Below are 20,477 nucleotides of genomic sequence, written 5' to 3' on the forward strand. Positions count from 1 at the left end.
ACGCCATTCTCCTGCCTCAGCCTCCCGAGTAGCTGGGACTACAGGCGCATGCCACCACGCCCGGCTAATTTTTTTGTATTTTTTAGTCAAGATTGGGTTTCACCGTGTTAGCCAGGATGGTCTGGATCTCCTGACCTCGTGATCCGCCTGCCTCAGCCTCCCAAAGTGCTGGGATTACAGGCATGAGCCACCGTGCCTGGCCTTTTTTTTTTTTTTAAATCATGGAGTCTCACTGTGTTGCCCAGGCTGGAGTGCAGTGCCACAATCTCGGCTCACTGCAACCTCCGCCTCCCGAGTTGGAGCAGTTCTCCTGCCTCAGCCTCCCGGGTAGCTGGGACCACAGGTGTGTGCCACCACATCCAGCTGATTTTTGAAGTTTTAGTAGAGATAGAGTTTCCACCTTGGATAGCCTCGTCTCGAACTCCTGACCTCAGGTGATCCACCCTCCTTGGCCTCCCAGAGTGCTTGGATTATAGGTATGAGCCACCACATCTGGCGCTTTTTCTAGTTTTTTTTTTAAGGTGGAAGATTAGGTTATTGATTTGAGATCTTTTTAAAAGTGTAGGCATTTACAGCTATAAATTTGCCCCCGGCACTGTTTTCACTGTGTCACATAAGTTTTGGTATCTTGTATTTTTGAATTTATTCCTCCCAAAGTATTTTCTAGTTTCCTTTGTGATTTTTTTCTTTTACCCATTTCTTATTTAGAAGTGTTAATTTCTGTGTACTTGTGAACTTCACAGATTTTATTTTGTCATTATCTAATTTCATTCCATTGTGTCTACAGAACATACTTTGTATTTTTTCAGTCCTTTTAAATTAATGCTTGATTATGACCTAGCATATGGTCATCTTAGAGAATATTTGTCTGTCAGGTGTAGTTGTTTTATATTTTCAAGTCTGTTGACTTACCTTGTATCTGGTTGTTGCATCCATTATTGAAATGGGGTATTAAAGTCTCCCAACTACTGTTGTTGAATTGGCTATTTCTCTCTTCAGTTCTGTCAGGTTTTGCTTCATTTATTTTGGGGCTCTCGTTAGGTTCATGTGTTTATAGTTGCTGTATTTCTCTGATGACTGGCCAATTTATCATAGTAAGTTTTTTTCTCTGTATCTTTAATAATTATTTTAAAGTTTATTTTGTCTGATGTTATATTTGCATTTTTAAAGTGTGTCTCCTATGGTAGATTGTTGGATTTTTTTGTAGTTTGTCAGTCTCTGCCTTTCAATTCGATTATTTAATCATTTATATTTAACGTTGTTAATTATATAGTTGAATATATGTCTGCCATTTTGTTTCATTTTCTGTATGTTTCATGTCTTTTTTGTTCTTCTGGTCTTTCTTTGCTGCTGTCTTTTGTATTAGTTGACTTTCTTGTAGTGTAACATTTTAATTTAGTTCCTTTAATGATATTTTCACAATATTATTTCTTTTTTTTCTTGTTAGTGCTTACTGTTGCTTACTATACACATCTTACCTTATCAAAAGCTATTTGGACTTGTACTAACTTAATTCTAGCTAGATACAGAAATCTCATTCATATATAGGTCTGTTCCTTTTTCTTTCTTTTTGTGCTATTGTTATACATATTGCAGTTACTATAGTTTACAAACCCAACAATGTATTGTTATTGTTACTACTTTACATAATTTTGTGTCATTTAACCCTTTTCCCATTTAGGAAAAAAAAAAAAGTGTAGCTTGCTGCCAGTGCTCATTTAATTTTACATAAATATACTTTTTGAGGCCGAAGCAAATGTGACATATACTCAATGTGAAAATAAAATATTAAAAAACTGTTCTTGGAGTTCTGTTTTTTTTTTTTTTTTTTTTGAGACAGAGTCTCGCTCTGTTGCCCAGGCTGGAGTGCAGTGGAGCAATCTTGGCTCACTGCAACCTCTGCCTCCTGGGTTCAAAGGATTCTCCTGCCTCAGCCTCACAAGTAGCTGGGATTACAGGCACCCGCCACCACGCCCAGCTAATTTTTGTATTTTTAATAGAGACAGGGTTTCACCATGTTGGCCAGGATGGTCTCGAACTCCTGACCTCATGATCTGCCCACCTCAGCCTCCCAAAGTGCTGGGATTACAGGCGTGAGCCACCACACCTGGCTCTTGGAGTTATTTCTAAACAAAACTAACATCAGAATCATCTGAATCATTATAATTATTTCAGAAAAATTGGATTCATCAAATGAATCTTTGGCCAACAACTGTTTGAGAATGATGTTAACATCACATGTAGGAATGCCACATTTTTGAGGATTTGACATTTTCAGCAATCAAGAATTACTGTAGTTTGTAAATGGAAATACCACCACTAAAAACAGATTGCTATAAATACAATGAGGTATTTTGTTTACAAAGTTGATATGCTAGAGCGATACAAAAATAATAATAAAAGCGAAGTATTTCATGGCAAAGTTATCTTGGGGTAAATGCTGCAGCCACAAGTGCTGCCAGTGAGTATTCTTGGGGCAAAGGAGAAAAGGGTTAATGGATCTGAGAGAAAGAAGGAGACCAAGTATAATTTTATAGAATTTCTTACATTAACTTTCTTATTTGACATTTCTGGTTCTCTCCAATTTTCCTATGGACTTGGGTTACCATCTTGTTACTTTCCCTTACTCCAAAATAGCTTACCTTTCAACAACCTTCTTTGTGCTATTATAGTCAAATATAGTACATTTCTATTTGTTATAGACCCAACAATACACTTATATACATATTGCTTGTGTAATTTCTTTTTATCATGTAAAAGGAGAGAAAGTTTGTATTTATACTGTCTTTTATAATTACATAATTATTTTTATCAGTCAGGTTTGCTAGCAGTGAATTCTACCAATACATCTTAATTTCCATGTTTATTTTGCCTTTTTGTTTTTGTTTTTTGTTATTTGTGTTTTTTGAGATGGAGTCTTTCTCTGTCACCCAGGCTGGAGTGCAGTGGTGTGATATCAGCTTACTGCAACCTCTGCCGCCTGGGTTCAAGCAGTTCCCCTGCCTCAGCCTCCAGAGTACAGAGTCCTGGGATTACAGGTGCCTGCCACCATGCTTGGCTAATTTTATGTATTTTTAGTAGAGATGGGGTTTTGCCATGTTGGCTAGGCTGGTCTTGAATTCCTAACCTCGGGTAATCTGTCTATCTCGGCCTCCCAAAGTGCTGGATTACAGGCATGAGCCACCGCACCCAGCCTATTTTGCCTTTTTTGAAGGATAGTTTTGCTGGATATAAAATTCTTTATTGACAGTTTTTTCTTTCATCATTTTGAGTATGTCATCCTACATCATTCTGGCCACCATTATTTCTGATGAGAGTTAGTTGTGACAAATCACTTTTCTCTTGCTGATTTCAACAGTCTCTCTTTGTCATTGGCTTCCAGCATTTTGTGCTATGATGTTTCTGGGCATGAATTGTTTTGTTTATCCTAGTTGGAGTTAATTGAGCTTCTTGGATGTGTAGATGAGTGTTTTTCTTCAATTTCTGAGGTTTTCAGCCATTATTTCCTGAACTATTTTTCTGTTGTTTTCTGTCTTTCCTTTCTTCATGCTCCCATTACACATATGTTGATTCACTTAATAGTGTGCTACGCTTTTTTTTCCCCTGAGGCTTTGTTCACATTTCTTTATTAATTTTTCTCTGAATTGCACAACCCTATCAGTCTGTCGTCAAATTTGCATTCTCCTTGTTCTCCTGGTTCAGATATACTGTTGAGCCCCTCTTATTTTTGAGCCTCTGAATTTTTCAGTTCAGTCATTTTACTGGTTAACTACATAATATCTCTTTTTTTCTTATCTCTTTCTTAAAGATAAGACATTGTCATCATACCTTCCTTTACTTCTTTAATCGTGATTTCCTGAAATTATTGAATGTATTTTTAATGAATGCTTTGAAGTCTTATTAAGTCTGACATCGTGGCTTTTAAACAGGCAGTTTCTGTTGACTGCTTTTTGTACCCTGTGTATGAATTCTATTTATTTGTATGTCATAATTTGTGGGCGAGAGGCTGGACATTTTACATAAACTTTGCAGCATCTCTGGACAGTGATTCTTCCTATCCTTTGTGCTTGTTGTTTGCTTGTTTAATGGCTTGGCTGGGCTGTTTCAATGAAGTTTTATATTTCTTGCAGTGTGAAGTGCCTGTTGTCACCCATTAGAGGGTACAGCCTTGGACATGGGCAGTTATATTGGGATGACAGTGATTTTAGTAGGACTGTTTACGATTGTCTCTTTCACTTATATGTATCTGTTAAAACCTCTGCTTCTGTTGCTGTCACACCCAGATGTGATAGCCTTTACTAACTGCTGGTGACTACTCTTTTGTTATTAATAGTTCTCCGGATCATAAATTTCTCCACAGTCAGATCAAATTAAATTTTGGCCCCTTTGTAGGGGCATTTTTTGAGGCTAGTCTTCAGTGTTATGAACCGAGGAGGTCTCTTCCTAGCTGTCTCTCTTCCCAGTTCTCTTTGGTACATTAGCTGACCTGTGGTTTAACTTGTTCTCATGCCTTAGAGCTACCAGCTTCCTTTTAGTTGCTTACTGCCCAAATCTCCATATTTTTGAGGGTACCCTTGGGCTTGAACTTCTCTACACTCTGTTCCAAATAAAGTCTTTTCTTTTGGGGAGGCTTTTAGAGTTCTCTGCTCTTAGGTCTACTCCTCTGCAGCAGAATCTCTTAGCCACTACCACTGGACAGGGTGGTAACCTCTAGTCTTTTTGGCTTGCCTATCCCTGTGTGTAACCACTGTCTTACGAATGAGATGGGTTGAAGGCAAATGGGGCCCCTGTGTTGTAGGCCTGTCATGTTTACGTTAGAGCCTCTGCCTGTGTTTTGAGGCTGGTGGTGAAAGTGAGGGAGTTGAGTATAAGAAATTCTGTTGGCTTATGTGTCCTGGAAAGATACTCTAACCCTTGACTGGAAACTCAGCAGGGAGAGAGCCCTGTCCTGACTCCATCTGCCAGGAGTAGAAATTTCATTATGCTGAGCTGGCAGAGGGAAGAAAGGGGCAGTGTGGCTCAGATACTATAGATTCTTGCTATTTCTATTGAGATTTAGTAGATTATTTAAAATAAAATAGTTTTTCGTTTGCTGTATACCCTTAGAACACTCCCCAGAGCACCGAGTTTTTGTTTTCAAGTAGTTTTCTCCAATTATGTTTTTTTCATTGATTGAATTTTGACAATTAAGTCAGTCTTATTTTCTCTGGATAAACCTTACTTGTTCATAGATCTTTGGGCATTTTATTGAATTTGATTTGCTAATATTTTGTTGAGAATTTTTGCCTTTATATATATGAGGAATATTGGTCTTTAATTTTTTTTTTGTTTGTTACTGTTTTCTTGTTTTTAGTTTTGGTATCAGTAATGCCTCAAAAATGACTTAAGTGTTTTGTGTCCCATTTTCTGGAAAACATTATGTCAAGTTGGTATTATTTCTTCTTTAAATGTTTTGGTAGAGTTGACTAGTAAAACTACCAAACCTGGAGGGTTTGTCTGTCTTTCTGTCTGCCTTTCTTTTCTTTTCCTTTCCTTTACCTTTCCTTTCCTTTCCGTTTCTTTCTTTGAATTGTGAGTTCATTTTTTTCTGTAGGTATGAGACTTTTCAGGTTTTTTGGGTTTTTTTCTGAGTGAGTTTTAGTAGTTTGAAGTTTTTGAGGAATAGGTGCATTTCATCTAAGTTGCTGAATTTATTTTTATAGAGTTGTTCTGGTATTATTATCCTTTTAATGCCTGTGGGTTATATATTTTCTGTATTAATCCTGATACTGGTAGTTTCTGACTTTTTTCTTTGTCAGTCTGCCTTAAGAGATGCATCAGTTTTGGTGATTTTCCTTTTAAAGAATTAGATTTTCTGTTTTCTTTAGTTCTTTTTTTCAATTTCTGTGTTTTTTCCTCTCCATTATTATTTTTGTTTACTTTTGGCTTATTTTGTGCCCTTTTTCAAGGTTTTTGAGATGTAAGCTTAGGTGATTGACTTGAGATCTTTTCAAAGATAAGCACATGAAATTCTAAATTTCCCCTTGAGTACTAATTTGGTTACATCCTACAAATTATACGTTTTATTTCCAATCAGTTCAAAATATTTCTAAATTTCCCTTTATAATACCTCTATGACCATGGATTACTTAGATATGCACAGTTCAATTTTTATGTATTTGGAGATACTTTCCAGTTTCTCATGTCATTTTCTAGTATAATTCTCTTATAGTCAGAGAATATCATTTGTATAAATTCAGTTCTTTTAACTTTTTTTTTTTTTTTAATGGTCTAAGATGCAATTAATTTGATGAATGTTTCATTTTCACCTTTTAGGAATTTGTAATCTGTTATTGATGATGTATTCTTTTTTTTTTTTTGAACCAGAGTTTCTCTCTTGTTGCCCAGGCCGGAGTGCTGTGGCACCATCTTGGCTCACCTCAACCTCCACCTCCCGAGTTCAAGCGGTTCTCCTGCCTCAACATCCCCAGTAGCTAGAATTATAGGCATGCGCCACCACGCCCGGCTAATTTTGTATTTTTAGTAGACACAGGGTTTCTCCATGTTGGTCAGGCTTGCCTCAAACTCCTGACCTCAGGTGATCTGCCCGCCTTGGACTCCCAATGTGCTGGGATTACAGGTGTGAGCCACAGCGCCCAGCCGTTGAAATTGTATTCTATAAATGTCAATTAGATCTAGTTGGTTAATGATGGTGTTTTGTTTTTCTGTATCTTTGCTGACTTTTGTTTACTTGCTTTATAATTACTTAGAGGAGTATTGAAATTTCCAAATGTAATGCTGGAATGGTTAATTTCTTTCAGTCTTATCAGCTTTTGCTATTTTTAACTTGAAGCTCTGTTTTAAGTGCATACACATTTAAGGGGTATTATGTCTTCCTGGTGAGTTGGCCTTTTTATCATTATTTAACATATATTTCTTAGCCCTGGTAATATTTTTTATTGCTCTGAAATGTACTTATTCCGATGTTAAGGTAGCCACTCCAGCTTATTTTTGTTTACTTTTTGCATGGTATATCTTTTTTCACCTGTTTACTTACCTCTTATTCTATATAAGTGTTCCTTTTTCTCCACAACCTCACCAGCATCTTTTTTTTTTTTTTTTTTTTTTTTTTTTTTAACCATTTTGACAGTCTCACTCTTTGGGACTATCTGTGTGTAATACAATTATTGATCTATGTGGATTTAGATAAACCATTTGCAGTTTTAAATTTTCTGTTTGCTCCATTTGCTTTTTCACTCATGTAATTGATGCTTCTTTCCTGCCATCTTTTGGATTATTGACCACTTGTAATATTGCATTTTACTTACTGAGTTTTTTAGTATATTCTTTGTGTAGTTTTTTTAGAGATTACTTTAGGGATTACAATGCACATTCTTAACTTTTCAGAATTTACTTGTTATGTTAGTTTCCTAGGGCTCCTATAATAAATTGCCACAAGCTGTGTAGCTTAAAATACCAGAAATTTATTCTCTCATGGTTCTGGAGGTTGGAAGCCCCAAATCTCAAGGTGTCATCAAGGCTGTGAATCCTTTGAAGGATATAGGGAAGAATCTTTCCTTCTAGTTTTGGTGATTGCCAGCAATCTTTCATGTTCCTTGGCTTATCCCTGCATCACTCCAGTCTATGCCTGTTTTCACATGGTTTTCTTTCTCTTCCCACTGTGTTTCTGTACTTAAATCGCTCCTTTCTTTTCTGAAGACACAAGTCATTGGATTTGGGCCTTCGTAAATCCAGTATGACTTCCTGTTAATTTGGTGAGATTTGCAATGACTCTGTTGCCAAATAAGGTGAAATTCAGACGTCCTGGGGGTTAAGTCTTGAACACATCTTTTTTGAGTACACAGCTCACTCCACTGCACTTACATCACTTCAAGTGGAATGTGGAAACCTTGTCAGCATGTAGTTCCTTTTACTCATCCCCTTTTATGTTGTAATTTCATATGTATTACATTTGTATACTTCAGATACTCTTCACACAGTGAGGTCACTTGCTTTAAAACTATCATGCATGTTTTAAAGGATTTAAGAGGAAAAGAATAGTTTATCACAGGGATTGCAAACTATGACTGCAGGCCAAGTCTAGCCTGACATCTGCTTTTTGTAAATAAAGTTTTATTGGAATACAGCCACATTTGTTAGTTGATATATTGTCCCTGGCTGCTTTTGCACTGCAGTGCAGAATTAATTAGTTACACTGGAGACTGTTAGGCTTGTGAAAGTTGAAATATATTTTATCTGACCCTTTACATAGTATTTACTATCTGACCCTTTACAAAAAAGTTTGCCAACTCCTGGTCTAACATGTATACACGCATATTTTCCATTTTTTCCCTTTCATTAATAAAACTCTTAAGTTTTCTACTGGTATTATTTCATTTTGTCCAAAGAATCTTCCTTTCTTTATAGCAGGTCTGCTAGCAATGAATTCTCTTAGTTTCTTTTATCTGAAAGCATCTTTATTTCACCTTCATTTTTGAAGGATGCTTTTGATCCATATAGAATTCTGGGTGGACAGTTCTCTCGGTAGCAATTAACTACAGTAGAGTAGCAGCAACTACCTTCTTTAGGTGGTCTGTGGACTTTCTGGTTTGCCATAGTTTTTGCTACTTTCTCTTGTCTCTTTGACATTGAGACAATGTCAGTGGGTACTGCCATTTGTTATTTACTATTGTGCCTATGTGGTGGTTTTTCTTATCAAAGGATCAGAAGAAAGTAAAATTTATTTGCTATTTTCTGAGACAGGGTCTTGTTCTTTTTCCCAGGCTGCAGTGCAGTGGTGCAGTCAGGGCTCACTGCAGCCTTGGACTTCTGGGCTCAAGTGATCCTCCCAAGTAGGTGGGACTACAGGGTACATGTGCCACCACGCTCAGCTAATTAAAAAAAAAAAAATTTTTTTTGTAGTGATGGGGTCTCACTATGTTGCCTGGTCTGGCCTCGAACTCTGGGCTCAAGCGATTTTTCCTACCTTGCCTTCCCAAAGTGCTGGGATTATAGGTGTGAGTCACCACACCCAGCCAGAAGTAAACTTTTTACTGTACTTGTGTTTCTATGTAGTGGGAAAACAAAATAATAAGTCTATGTTTCAAGAAATGTGGGAGAAATAATAATTTTTAATGGCATTTGGAATGTTTATACATGTCCGGTATGCAAAAAGGATCATACCTGTTTTCAGACTAGTCTTTTTAAACATTTGAGTTGGCATCTTGTGCTGCAGCATGCATTTTCAAAATGCTTTAACATCTCACCCATCATTTTCTTTTTCAAACTAGCTCTTTTTCCTGTATAATTTATGTCTTTCCCTAATAACTTTTTGTCATGTATTTTCAGTGTCTTTGCCCTGTCTTGCTTTCTTAAAACCAAGTCCCATCAAAGTTGACTTAGCTCTGGGTTGTGAATCAGAAATTCTGGATTCCGTTTTCTCTCACTCTGCCATTCCGTTTTCTCTCACTCTGCCACTAATTAGGTGTGTGTATGAGACCTTAAACAAGGTTAGGCCTACCAGACTACAGTGTATCTCTGAAACAAGGTGTTTCAACTCAATTTTGCTCTGAGGCCCTTTTTTTTTTTTTAAGCTGTTTACTGTTCTAAGTTACTCTGCCAACAACCTTGTTCATGCTGTGATATTCTCATCCAGAGGTTATTAATATTTTTTTGTTCCATGAACCTTTTTGGCTTTCTGATGAAGAATGTAGACCCCTTCTCAATAATATTTTACATGTACAAAATTAAATACATATGCTTATGAGGGCACCAGTTATATTGAAGTGCACTTCTTAAAATATTGACTAAACAAACTCAGTATCACGCATATCAACAGGAAGTCTACTGGTATATGGTATTAATAACTTTTAGACTTGCGATGAATATAAATGATAATTTGAGATTTGAAGCAACTAAAGTGATATGAAAATATCTATGGTTTCTAGTGGTAACAAAAATCATCACAGGTGCCTCTAGCACCACTGTGGCTTGTTACCTACGTTTTAAATTAAGGAAATACTAAATTTCAGTTAGAGGTTTGTAAAATTAAGGGTCTAACTTTTTTACCCCAGCCAAGTTTATGTACCCTCTGCATTCAGTCAAAAGACTGAAGATTTATAGAACCTGGTTAAGAATTCTGTCTTTTCCAGCCCACGAGACATTTAGCTTAGTGCCTACTATATATTAGGTGAACATAAGTTTTGTGTAATACATAGGAAATACATTCCTTAGTGAAAAAGTATTGCTAATAAAAGTTTGAATATTATTGCCATTTGTGACCTTGTGTTCATTATAATTAGTGCTTTATAAATCCATAGAGAAAATTGGCAAACACAGAGTTTTATTTACTACCTGGCATATAGTAGGGCTCAGTATTTTTGGAAGGAAGTTAGAAGAGTCTCTGATTATTAGTATCAATGATTTTTGACCATTTTATTATTAAATACTTGTTTCAAAATCTCTGGTAAATTTCTGTGTGAAACACTTTGTTTAGTTACTCTAGTATTTCTTAACAGGGAATACTGGTATCCCCTATAAATGGCAAGCTGCTATAGTTATCCTTAGTATAACATATGATAAACTGGAACTTAGTTCTTAGTAAAGCAAACAATACCTTTGTCTGCACTGCCTGAAAATTTTGAATTGCACAATTTTTCAAATATTCTCAATTCAGTAGCAGTGAAACAACACATATTGAGGTAAAAGTTCTTTACATTAATGGTATACTTCCACTGTTCTTAGAGTAGACTCATACCCCTACTTCTTTGATTCTAGGTTAACTCTAATTTTAATGTTTCTCCTGGAAATGTAAGTTCTAAGTTTTTATAGGGCTTTTTAGCTGCCTTCTTCCTCCTCATAGGAAAATATCCATTTGTTAAATAAAGATATTAATATATACAGAAATATGTTTGTAACCAGTATTCTTAAACCTGCACTTAACTGACCTCTTTTAAACAAACCATTATTTTAGATTCTTAGTCTGAGTATTCTGAACATTTATAGCTAGTAAACTACGCTCTAGTTTACCCTTCTACCCTTTTCTCCACCAGGTTAGTTATATGCTTAACGAGGATCCGTTTTTATGCGAGTGTTAATGTAACTTTTACTTTAAATATGATCTAAGTGAATAAAATATGAGTGTAGAAAAATAGAGCTGTTGTTTTAATGAAAAGCACGGTGAATGATTTGGAAGGACTTTATTTAAAGTTCTTTACAAATTGCTAAAAGATTAGGTGTGGATAAGCCCAGAGGTTTAGGAAGCTTTTGGTTCAACTGACTAAACAGTATGGAAAACTATTTTCTCATATATCTGGTGGAATGGAAGGTTTTGTGTGGTTGTTTAATAATTAATTTCAAGGTTAGATTCTTTTTGTTTGTTCTGCCATTGTCAGAGTGTCAGCTTGTCCACAGGCGCTCTCTCTTTATGGTTACAAGATGGATATAGTAGCTCTAGTTGTGCTGTTCTGATATAACAGCTATTGGGAAAGACAGACTGTTTTTCTTCCTTTCCTAAAATCCTACCATCAGTTTTTCCCTTATGTCTCACCAGCCAGGATTGGTTCAAATGTCCTTTCATAAATCATTTACTGACAAGGGGGATAGGATTACCATATTGACTTAGACTGATCGCATTTACGCTTTTTTTTTGTTTGAGACAGGGTCTCTTGCCTAGGCTGGAGTGCAGTGGCACAATCTCAGCTCACTGCAACCTCCATCTCCCGGGTTCAAGCGATTCTACTGCTTCCGCCTCCTGAGCAGCTGGGATTGCAGGCACCTACCACCAAGCCTGGCTAATTTTTGTATTTTCAGTAGAGATGGGGTTTTGCCATGTTGGCCAGGCTGGTCTTGAACTCCTGACCTTAGGTGATCTGCCTACCTTGGCCTCCCAAAGTGCTGGGATTACAGGCATGAGCCACTGCGCTCAACCAGCATTTACTCTTGAACCGTGTGGGAAAGTTTGAATATTTGGACAACTATGGTGGTCACAGATAAAAGGGCTTTTAGAATATCAACCATGAGTGTTTGCTATGCTGAGACAGCTATTAAAAAACTAGAAAGTGTTTGTAAAATTTCAGAAAGATTCTGCTATTTAGTTGTCTTTAAGGTCTTGTTCAACTTTAAACAAAATTGAAACTGGACATCTTAAAAGATGCATTATAGAAGTGCATTATACAAAACATCGTGTGAAAAGTTAATTACTAATCCTACACTCAAAGAAAAGCTTGTCGTACATCAGACTCTCAGGGGGGAATAAATGTACATTTATATTTTAAAAGTATTTGATTTGGTAGGAACTAACTTTTAAAATTAACCTTCTGGTTGCTGGTCTTTTTCTTACTAGACAAGATGCTTCTGCTGCAGTCCTTGTAAGGAAAATGATGTTTCCATAAAATTAAAGTTAGTAAAGGATTTAGTGTATTTCTTGTGTTTCATTTATTCAGTAAAATGTATTTTCTTGTGTTTCATTTATTCAGTAAAATGTATCTGTTATGTGTCACTTATTGTAGGTACTTGTGATAACAGTGATAAGCTTAACAGACAAGGTTCTTCTGCTTAAGGAACATAAGGGATACAAACAGAAAACAAATGAGAACAAAATTCAGACTGTTGGTTGTTCAGTGAAAGCCTTTCTGAAAAGAGATAGTCAAGCAGAACACTCTTGGCATTTGGAGATTTGGGGTAAGATCATTGAAAAGGAGCAGCAAATGTAAAGACCCTAAATTGAGAACTGACTGGATGTGTTTGAGAAACACGAAGAAAGGCAGTATGGCTAGTACTTACTGAGATATTCTCACTTCTTTTCTTACTCTTTGTTTTCTTACCCATCATTAGTAATCACTATATTGCTTATACCCTTAATTCTATTGCTTTTCTCATGCTTCTTAATACTCAATACTTTTGGTTAAGTCTGCTACCTATACTGTTCTTGCATGCCTGCAGTTGTGTGTGGCTGGAGAACACCAACTTCCCATGGGTCCTTAGTGATACTTGGCAATTCTACCTACTGTCATTCCTCTAATCCCTTCACTCTCCCTTTCTTAAAAGACCTTTTCCTCTCTCCTCAGACCTGTAACACTTCCTCCCATATTCTTAGGCTCACCCAATAACTTGATTTCTTATTTTATGAAGAAAACAGAAACAGCTGCATGAGAACTTCCATAGCTTTTATTACTATGGTCTACCTGAATCTATTCCTATTTACTATCTTTTTTTCTGTTTCTATTGATGATACATCTTTGTGCCTATCTAAGGCCACTCTCTCTTATTAATGCCATCCACATCTGCTCAAAGTCATCACTCCAGTAATTTCTCTCTCTCCATCTTGTATCATCTGCATTTTCCTCTGTGCCATAATTTTTCCTGTCTTTAAAAAAAACCTTCTGTCAACACTATATTTTTTCAGCTATTACCATTTTTCACTTTTATGGCAAAACTTCTTGAAAATGATGTCTACACTTTGTCTCTAGTTTCTCTCTTCCTGTTCTCTTGTGAATCCAGTCTAGTTAGTACATTTATTTCACCAAAGCTATCGTGTGAAGTTTACCAAGTCGGTGATCTCCATGCTGCTAAATCCAAAGAATAATTCTCATCTTTTTTTTTTTTTTTAATCAACAGCATTTTGAAACAGTTGATTACATTCTTCCTTGAACCACTTATTCCAGTTAACTTTCAAGATATCTACCATACTCTCTTTGGTTTTCATCTCCCTCGCCAGCTGCTCCTTCTCTAAACCATGAACTAGACCATATTATTTTCATTTATAATAGGAGGAAGTTAAATCAGACAGAAGCTAAGCAACTTGTGTAAACATATGTACATTTCGGGCAGCAGGAAGACTAGAAACAACCCCTATTGTCTGAATTTCAGACCCCAGTTTTATTTAAACCCAAATCAAATGAAGAGCTTTTAATTTTCAAGCCTGTGGTTCAGAAATTATTGAACTTTTGTCGTTTAAGATCAGTAGGATTCCCTTTATAGTATTCGCTTCATTTGAAACTTTTAAGAAAATTTCTATGTCTCAAGATGGTGGGCCTTTTAGATAGACCTGACTCTCTACTTAGAGTAAATTCTTTGTATCGGATGTGTAGAATCCTCCTTGGAGTATGGATAAGAGAACTATACAGTTGTGTTAAAAGTAGTACCACTATAGAAAATGGAAGACACATACAACATTGTTATACAGTATTATGACAACCAGAGAGCAAATTCATTTCAGTAGAATATTGTTAAGTTGTATTTGTTTTTCTTTGTAGATATAGGCAACTTTTCATTTTACATGCTAATTATAGGTCTATGAAACCTATATTACTAAAATAGAGAAACTGTTCTTAGTTAATATGACAGTTTTCCTAGACCAGGTATGGTATTCTTGAGTTTTATTTATTTTTATTTTACTGAAATTCTTGAATTTTATTTATGTTTATTTCATCTGCCCATCAACTTAGAATTTTAAAAACATTTATCCATTTGATCAAGCAAAAAATTAGTTCATAAGGGCAAGGAAATATTTGTGTGACTGCAGTCGACCTATTAAGAAAACGTTGCTTGACATACATAGTTCTAGAATTTGAGGAACCCTTATTTTAAAGATAATGGCTAAGTGCATTTACTGCATGTTTTATTGAGCTCCAGTGAAATTGGTCACATCTTGTAGTTTGTCCTAATTAATAGCCACCCTAGAATGTAATGTCTTCTCTTAAAAAGAAAACCTGTTCAGCTGGTTCAGCTGTCTTAACCTGATGAAATTCATATTTTAACTTTGAGTGTGATAATGACTACCAAATTACAGATATTTTAGATACTATTTTCAGCCTTTAAAATATTTGGCCATTGTTTAAATACTATTGAGTAATGAAGTGGGTTGAGGGGAACATGGGAAAAGTTTTTTAAAAAGTTTAAAGAAAGCAAAAGTTAAGATTCATCTAAATCATTTTATTTTATAGCTTAGGAAACTAAGGCCAGAGAGAAGTAATTGGTCTATTTTTTGTATTTATAATTTTGCCTTTTCCACAATGTCATATTAATGGAATTGTTCAACTTGTGGCCTTTGGGGTCTGGTTTCTTTCCTGTAGCAAAAATGCACTTAAGATTCATCCATCTTGCATGAATTAACAGCTTCTTCCATTTTGTTGTTGAGAGTATTCTGTTGTGTAGATACTCTTTTCACCTATTAAAGGACATCACATCTTCACTGGAATGAAGTACATCTTCATACATGTACTGGTTTTGGTGTGAACCTGTTTTCAGTTTATACTGGTAAATACTTAGGGGCATAGTTGCTGAGTTGTATGGTAAGATTTTGTTTACCTTTATAAGAAATTGCCTAACCTCCTTCTAACATGGCTGTACTTACCTTCATTCTTGAAAGATATTTTAGCTGGGCTTAGAATTCTTTGTTGATAGTTTTCTTTTTTTCTGTACTTTAAATATATTGAACCACTGTCCTCTGATTTGCATTGTTTCTAATGAGAAGTCTGATGTCATTCCTACCTTTGTTACTCTATGTATTTTTTCCCCTGCTTTAAGATTCTTGTTTATTGCTGTTTTGTAGCAGTTTTACTCTGAGGTGTTATGATCATGTGGTTTTGTTGTTGTTATTCTCTTTAGAGGTGGTGAATTTGGATCTGTGGGTTTATAGTGCTCATCAAATATATTAAAAAGAATTAGTTCCAGTTTCCCCTCCTTGTGCTTCAGCCTCAAAACTCTACAGGCAGTGAGCTGGGTGCACTATATATTTGTTCCTTTTTCTTGATGATCTCTGTCCTGAGAAGATTGTTGTGTGATGTCTGGAAACCATTGTTTCATATATTTTGTCTAGTTTTCTGTTTATTTAAGGTAGAAGGGTAAACATAGCCTCTTTTTTCCATCATGAAATACACCCTTGCCTTATAGAAAATTTCATTGTAGTTTTGCAAATATTTGTCTTTTCTGAATTCTTGAATATTTATAGGACTTAGTGGGATAACAGTGTATAAACCTTAATAAATTTTGGCACCTAGGGTGCTTGCTCTCTCTCGTGCTTGTTCCTTTTCTCTTTGACTTATTGTACATCCTTTCATTTCCAATATGAAGGTTATCAACATAATTTATTGCTGAATATTTTTATTTAATATAGTACAATGAAGATAGTGGTGACATATGTTAACTTTTCATGTTTATTTAGAAGAAAATACAGTGTCTTCAGTCATTTTTTTCTTTATTAAAAGGAGATAATGATTCTTATTTCAGTATAGAATATTAGCTCCCACATTGATTAGAGTATGATGGCTATGGATTGAAACTCCAGGCCATGAAATATTTCCAATTATCCCCAGAAGAGGAAACAAAGCAAATAATAAACAGATTTTCCCTTTATACGAAAATCCATAATTCTTCAAAGTGAACTTTTATCTGATAAATTCTTACAGACTAAATATTAATATGTATTGTTATGGTATTAGCATATAAAATTCAGTCCTTTTGTATATAATTAGGTTATGTTAAAGGTGTATACAGCATTAGTGTATTGAAAATTACCTTACCTGGCTGGGCACGGTGGCTCAAGCCTATAATCCCAGCACTTTGGGAGGCCAAGACGGGCGGATCACGAGGTCAAGAGATCGAGACCATCCTGGCTAATACGGCGAAACCCTGTCTCTACTAAAAAATACAAAAAACTAGCCGGACGAGGTGGCGGGCGCCTGTAGTCCCAGCTACTCGGGAGGCTGAGGCAGGAGAATGGCGTAAACCCGGGAGGCGGAGCGTGCAGTGAGCTGAGATCCGGCCACTGCACTCCAGCCTGGGCAACAGAACGAGACTCCGTCTCAAAAAAAAAAGAAAATTACCTTACCTGATTATAGATTTCCAGCATTCTTTTGCTGACATTAATATAATTGAAAGTAATTCATAGACCCTAAGTATTATATAAGAAGGAAAACATTTTATTCTGTAAGTACTGACGGAAATTTTGCGTTATTATCCACTGAATTCAGAGTCACCATGTATGTATTAATGGTAAAGCAAGTACTACTTTACAATTTAATATTATAAAACACTAATATTAAAACAGTTAATATTTAGGGGATGCATAATAAAATAATCTTGCTCTCTTTTTGTGACAATCGTGAAAATTTGAGTTGGTGCCAAATGTGCGTCATTTAACAATTCCTGAATATCCAATTCACTTGGTAACTTTTCCTTATGAAAACTTCATTGCTTGCTAAATCATAAAGATTACATTGTAGTAGTAAATATGCTTTTAAAACTTTACTCCTTTGTTGTTTTTGAAAGAGACATATTTAATTTCAAAGGTACTTATAAATTTGGTAATCAGCAATTACAATTTTGTCATGCAGCCTGACATCTTCAAGTATTTCAGCTAAATGTACACTGTAAGATAGTCAGACTTAAGTAAAAATACACCTCCCACTACTTTTGTAATCAAACATAAACGAGGAGCCAGAAGATAGGTTTTTGTCACCTGGGTTCTTTTTAAAACTTAAATTTAGTAATATTCATTTTTTATGATTTTTAAAAAACATTTTTTTTAAATTTAAACTTTTTAAAAAAAATGTTCTGTCCCTATAGATTGCTTTTTAGAGGTACTCCATGTGTATATGTACATGCGTGTTTGTTGGTTTTAATAATACTGATTCATTCTCCTTATAAATTATAGATTAGATGTTACCTCCTCACAAAATATGTTTGTTGATATTAAATAATTGCTCTGAATTTGAATATAATCTTTAGTGGCTAGCAAGATTATTAATTCAGTAGCTATACATACTACTTCCTTAGGGAGAATGTTTAACCAAACTTAGCTAAGAGATTTCTGTCTTGAAAATGCATATTTACAAATTGTTTGTATTTCCACCTTTGAACATTTAAACTCTCATTTTCAATATTCATTTTAAAGATAGCATTTCTTGTGGCTGTCACCTCAGCTTCAGTGATTTTTTTTTTTTTTTTTGGTGGGAGGTAGTACCTCGAGTGCAAGTCATTTTGAACTTATTTATATCTCTGCAGTTTAAGAAACTAGCCCTATCATTTTTTTGCCCAGTGTAAAAAAAGTGAATTCCCTATTGGAGTGTGCGTGAAATTGGATGACTGAAAGACAAAAGCATCAATGGAAGTTGACATTTTTTGCTCTTCTTTTTGGAGTAAAGCTTAATAGAATATTGAGTTAGGTTTGTATCTCTTAATCATGTTAAGAATATATGTTGCATTCCCATTTTGTTGTATGGGAATAAACCTACACAGAATGAATCAGTAGCTGTGTGAGTAACTTATATATTCTATCTATCACCATATATATATTCATTTGGAGGGGAAGGATTTGTAGTTAAATGATTGAATATGAATTGTATGTTTTTGAGATATCTGGAGAAGATACATGTAAAAGAAAAAAATATCAGTTGTGGGAGGGGTAAACTTTTTGTCCGTTTCATTTTTTATTCACTGTAAATTTCTCCCTTGTGTATGATGTCTGGCAGACAGTCTTAATTGAAGAAAGTAGAAGTGGGTAGGAAGAATATTTCATATTTAATAATTTCTGTTGCAAATAAAGTATGCTAGTCTAGCCCACGAAAATGATTACGAGGAAGACTGGTTGGAGTATAGAACAATTACTTTTTTTTGTTTTCTGTGTATCATATTGAATATTTTTGCTACTGTTGATATATTTATGTGTTAGTAATTTTGACGGCTTTTGGATAATTCCACTCTAGAGGGAGAAGTGGTGGGCGGTCCTTCCTGTGACACGACCCTTGAGTGACAGTTCTATTTGATTGCCTCCGGTACTGTGAGGAAAGGACACGACTCTATGGTGAGGACTGATGGACATACATTATCTGAGAAAAGAAACTACCAGGTAAGACCAGTCTTTTTTCTTTTTTCTCTATTGGTCTTATAGCTATATTGAAACTGTTTAAGTGTGTTATATGTAATTGGAACCAGCAAATTCTATACACCTCAATTTGAAAATTTGGGTTTATAATTTTAAATTAAGTACTGGATTAGATAGTTGAAACAGTTGGGAACACTTTTCAAAATAAAACATATTCATAATGTATATTCTTTTAGTGTCAAATCAGGTTTTCTGAGATGTTTGTCAAAACTTAGATTATATGATATACACATTATGACTTCATGACTGGATTCAAAGCTAGTAAAAATGAAAGTGTTGATTGCTTTTATGTATATTATTCCTGGAAGACTAAACCCTAAGTCTTGTGCTATATTTTGGATAACAAAGTATATGTCACAGAAATGTAGACAGAAGTGAGTAGAGTATAGAAGAAATAGAAATGAGAAACCCAGGGTGCTCAGAGACCCAAATTCTATTGAATTTGTTATTAGTTTACTGTCCTTAAAATGTAGATTCTTGTTTTCTCATTTAATAAGGTGGTTAATCATATCCATTCCTTGAGTGTGTAGGAAGGCTGAAAGAATAGTGGAAATGTAATGTTGCTATTTCTGAACTTTGAAAAGAAGGTGAATTTTAAAGATTGTGCTATTAAATAGTGATTTAAAGAAAACCAACATATTTGAATTTAGTTTTTTAAAGGAAATATCCTTTATTTATTTGATAGTGATCTGTTATCACATTTATTTAGTTAGTTATCCGGAATACAGAATACTTTAAAGCTTGAGTACAAATAAACTTTTAGGCTTCCTGCACAGATATGTGTCAAACCTCCCGATCTCCCACACTTCCTTTCACTCATCAGTTCATTCCCTCTAGGTTGTGAAGGCAACTAGTGTGATAGCAGCAGCTTTGGTTAACCGTTTATCTGCTAACCATTTATTTTAGCCCAGCTAATCTCTTCTTCCCTCAAATTGTAAAAGTGAGCAGTGGAGCAAATTGTAAATTAGTCTTTTTGGTGTGTAGTATAACAAAGAGCCTAGGCCCTGTTCCTAATTAAAAATAATGTCATATTTAACCTTTCTAGAATTTTTTCTAACTTGGTGTCTAAAGTTTCTTGCCAGATCTTTATGATTTTAATAAGCCAGAGAAAACTGAGGCTATGCTGAATCAGTTTTCTCTGTAAGCTTTCTTCTGAGTTGTCTTCATAGACTTGACCAACATAGCCTTTGCCAATTATTTGTACTCAGGTGTAGCTCCTGCTTCCCAACCACTTCCAATTACCTTGACTCATAAGATTTTAATTGGTCACACTTCTTGGACTTCTGCATCTTTTGGTAGGTTCTGCCAGATTATTTTAAGAATTTTGTGATTCTGAATTTTGTAGCTTTTCAGTGCTCATAATCCAGTTTGTAAAGTGTAAATGTAGAATTTTTATGTAATTACACACTGTAGTTAATTTGTCTCATGGAACCATATTAATACAGAATTCCAAAATTTATAGTTAAGAAAGAAAACAGAATTAGGTTTTATATATGAAGACATCTGCTTATTCTTGCTCATTCTACACTAAAAATACTTCATTGTTCCAGTCACATTATTTACAAATAATCCAGGTTTTTGAGCATACCTGGGAAACACATTTTTGGTTGTG

At 35.1% G+C, this 20,477-nt stretch overlaps 1 protein-coding gene across 5 annotated transcripts in view; it reads left to right on the forward strand.

Moving 5' to 3' along the window:
* Positions 1–20,477, forward strand: part of CNOT2 (CCR4-NOT transcription complex, subunit 2) — a 110,613-nt gene that overhangs the window by 19,217 nt on the left and 70,919 nt on the right. For all 5 annotated transcript variants that reach the window (XM_011929320.1, XM_011929317.1, XM_011929319.1 and 2 more), the window contains one exon: positions 18,687–18,829. In XM_011929320.1, coding sequence (XP_011784710.1) covers positions 18,782–18,829 — 48 coding nt within the window. In that variant the 5' untranslated portion in view covers positions 18,687–18,781. The remainder of the gene's footprint in view (positions 1–18,686; positions 18,830–20,477) is intronic.

The sequence above is a fragment of the Colobus angolensis genome, unplaced genomic scaffold, assembly GCF_000951035.1.
Source record: "Colobus angolensis palliatus isolate OR3802 unplaced genomic scaffold, Cang.pa_1.0 Scaffold80, whole genome shotgun sequence".
Taxonomy (NCBI): Eukaryota; Metazoa; Chordata; class Mammalia; order Primates; family Cercopithecidae; genus Colobus; species Colobus angolensis.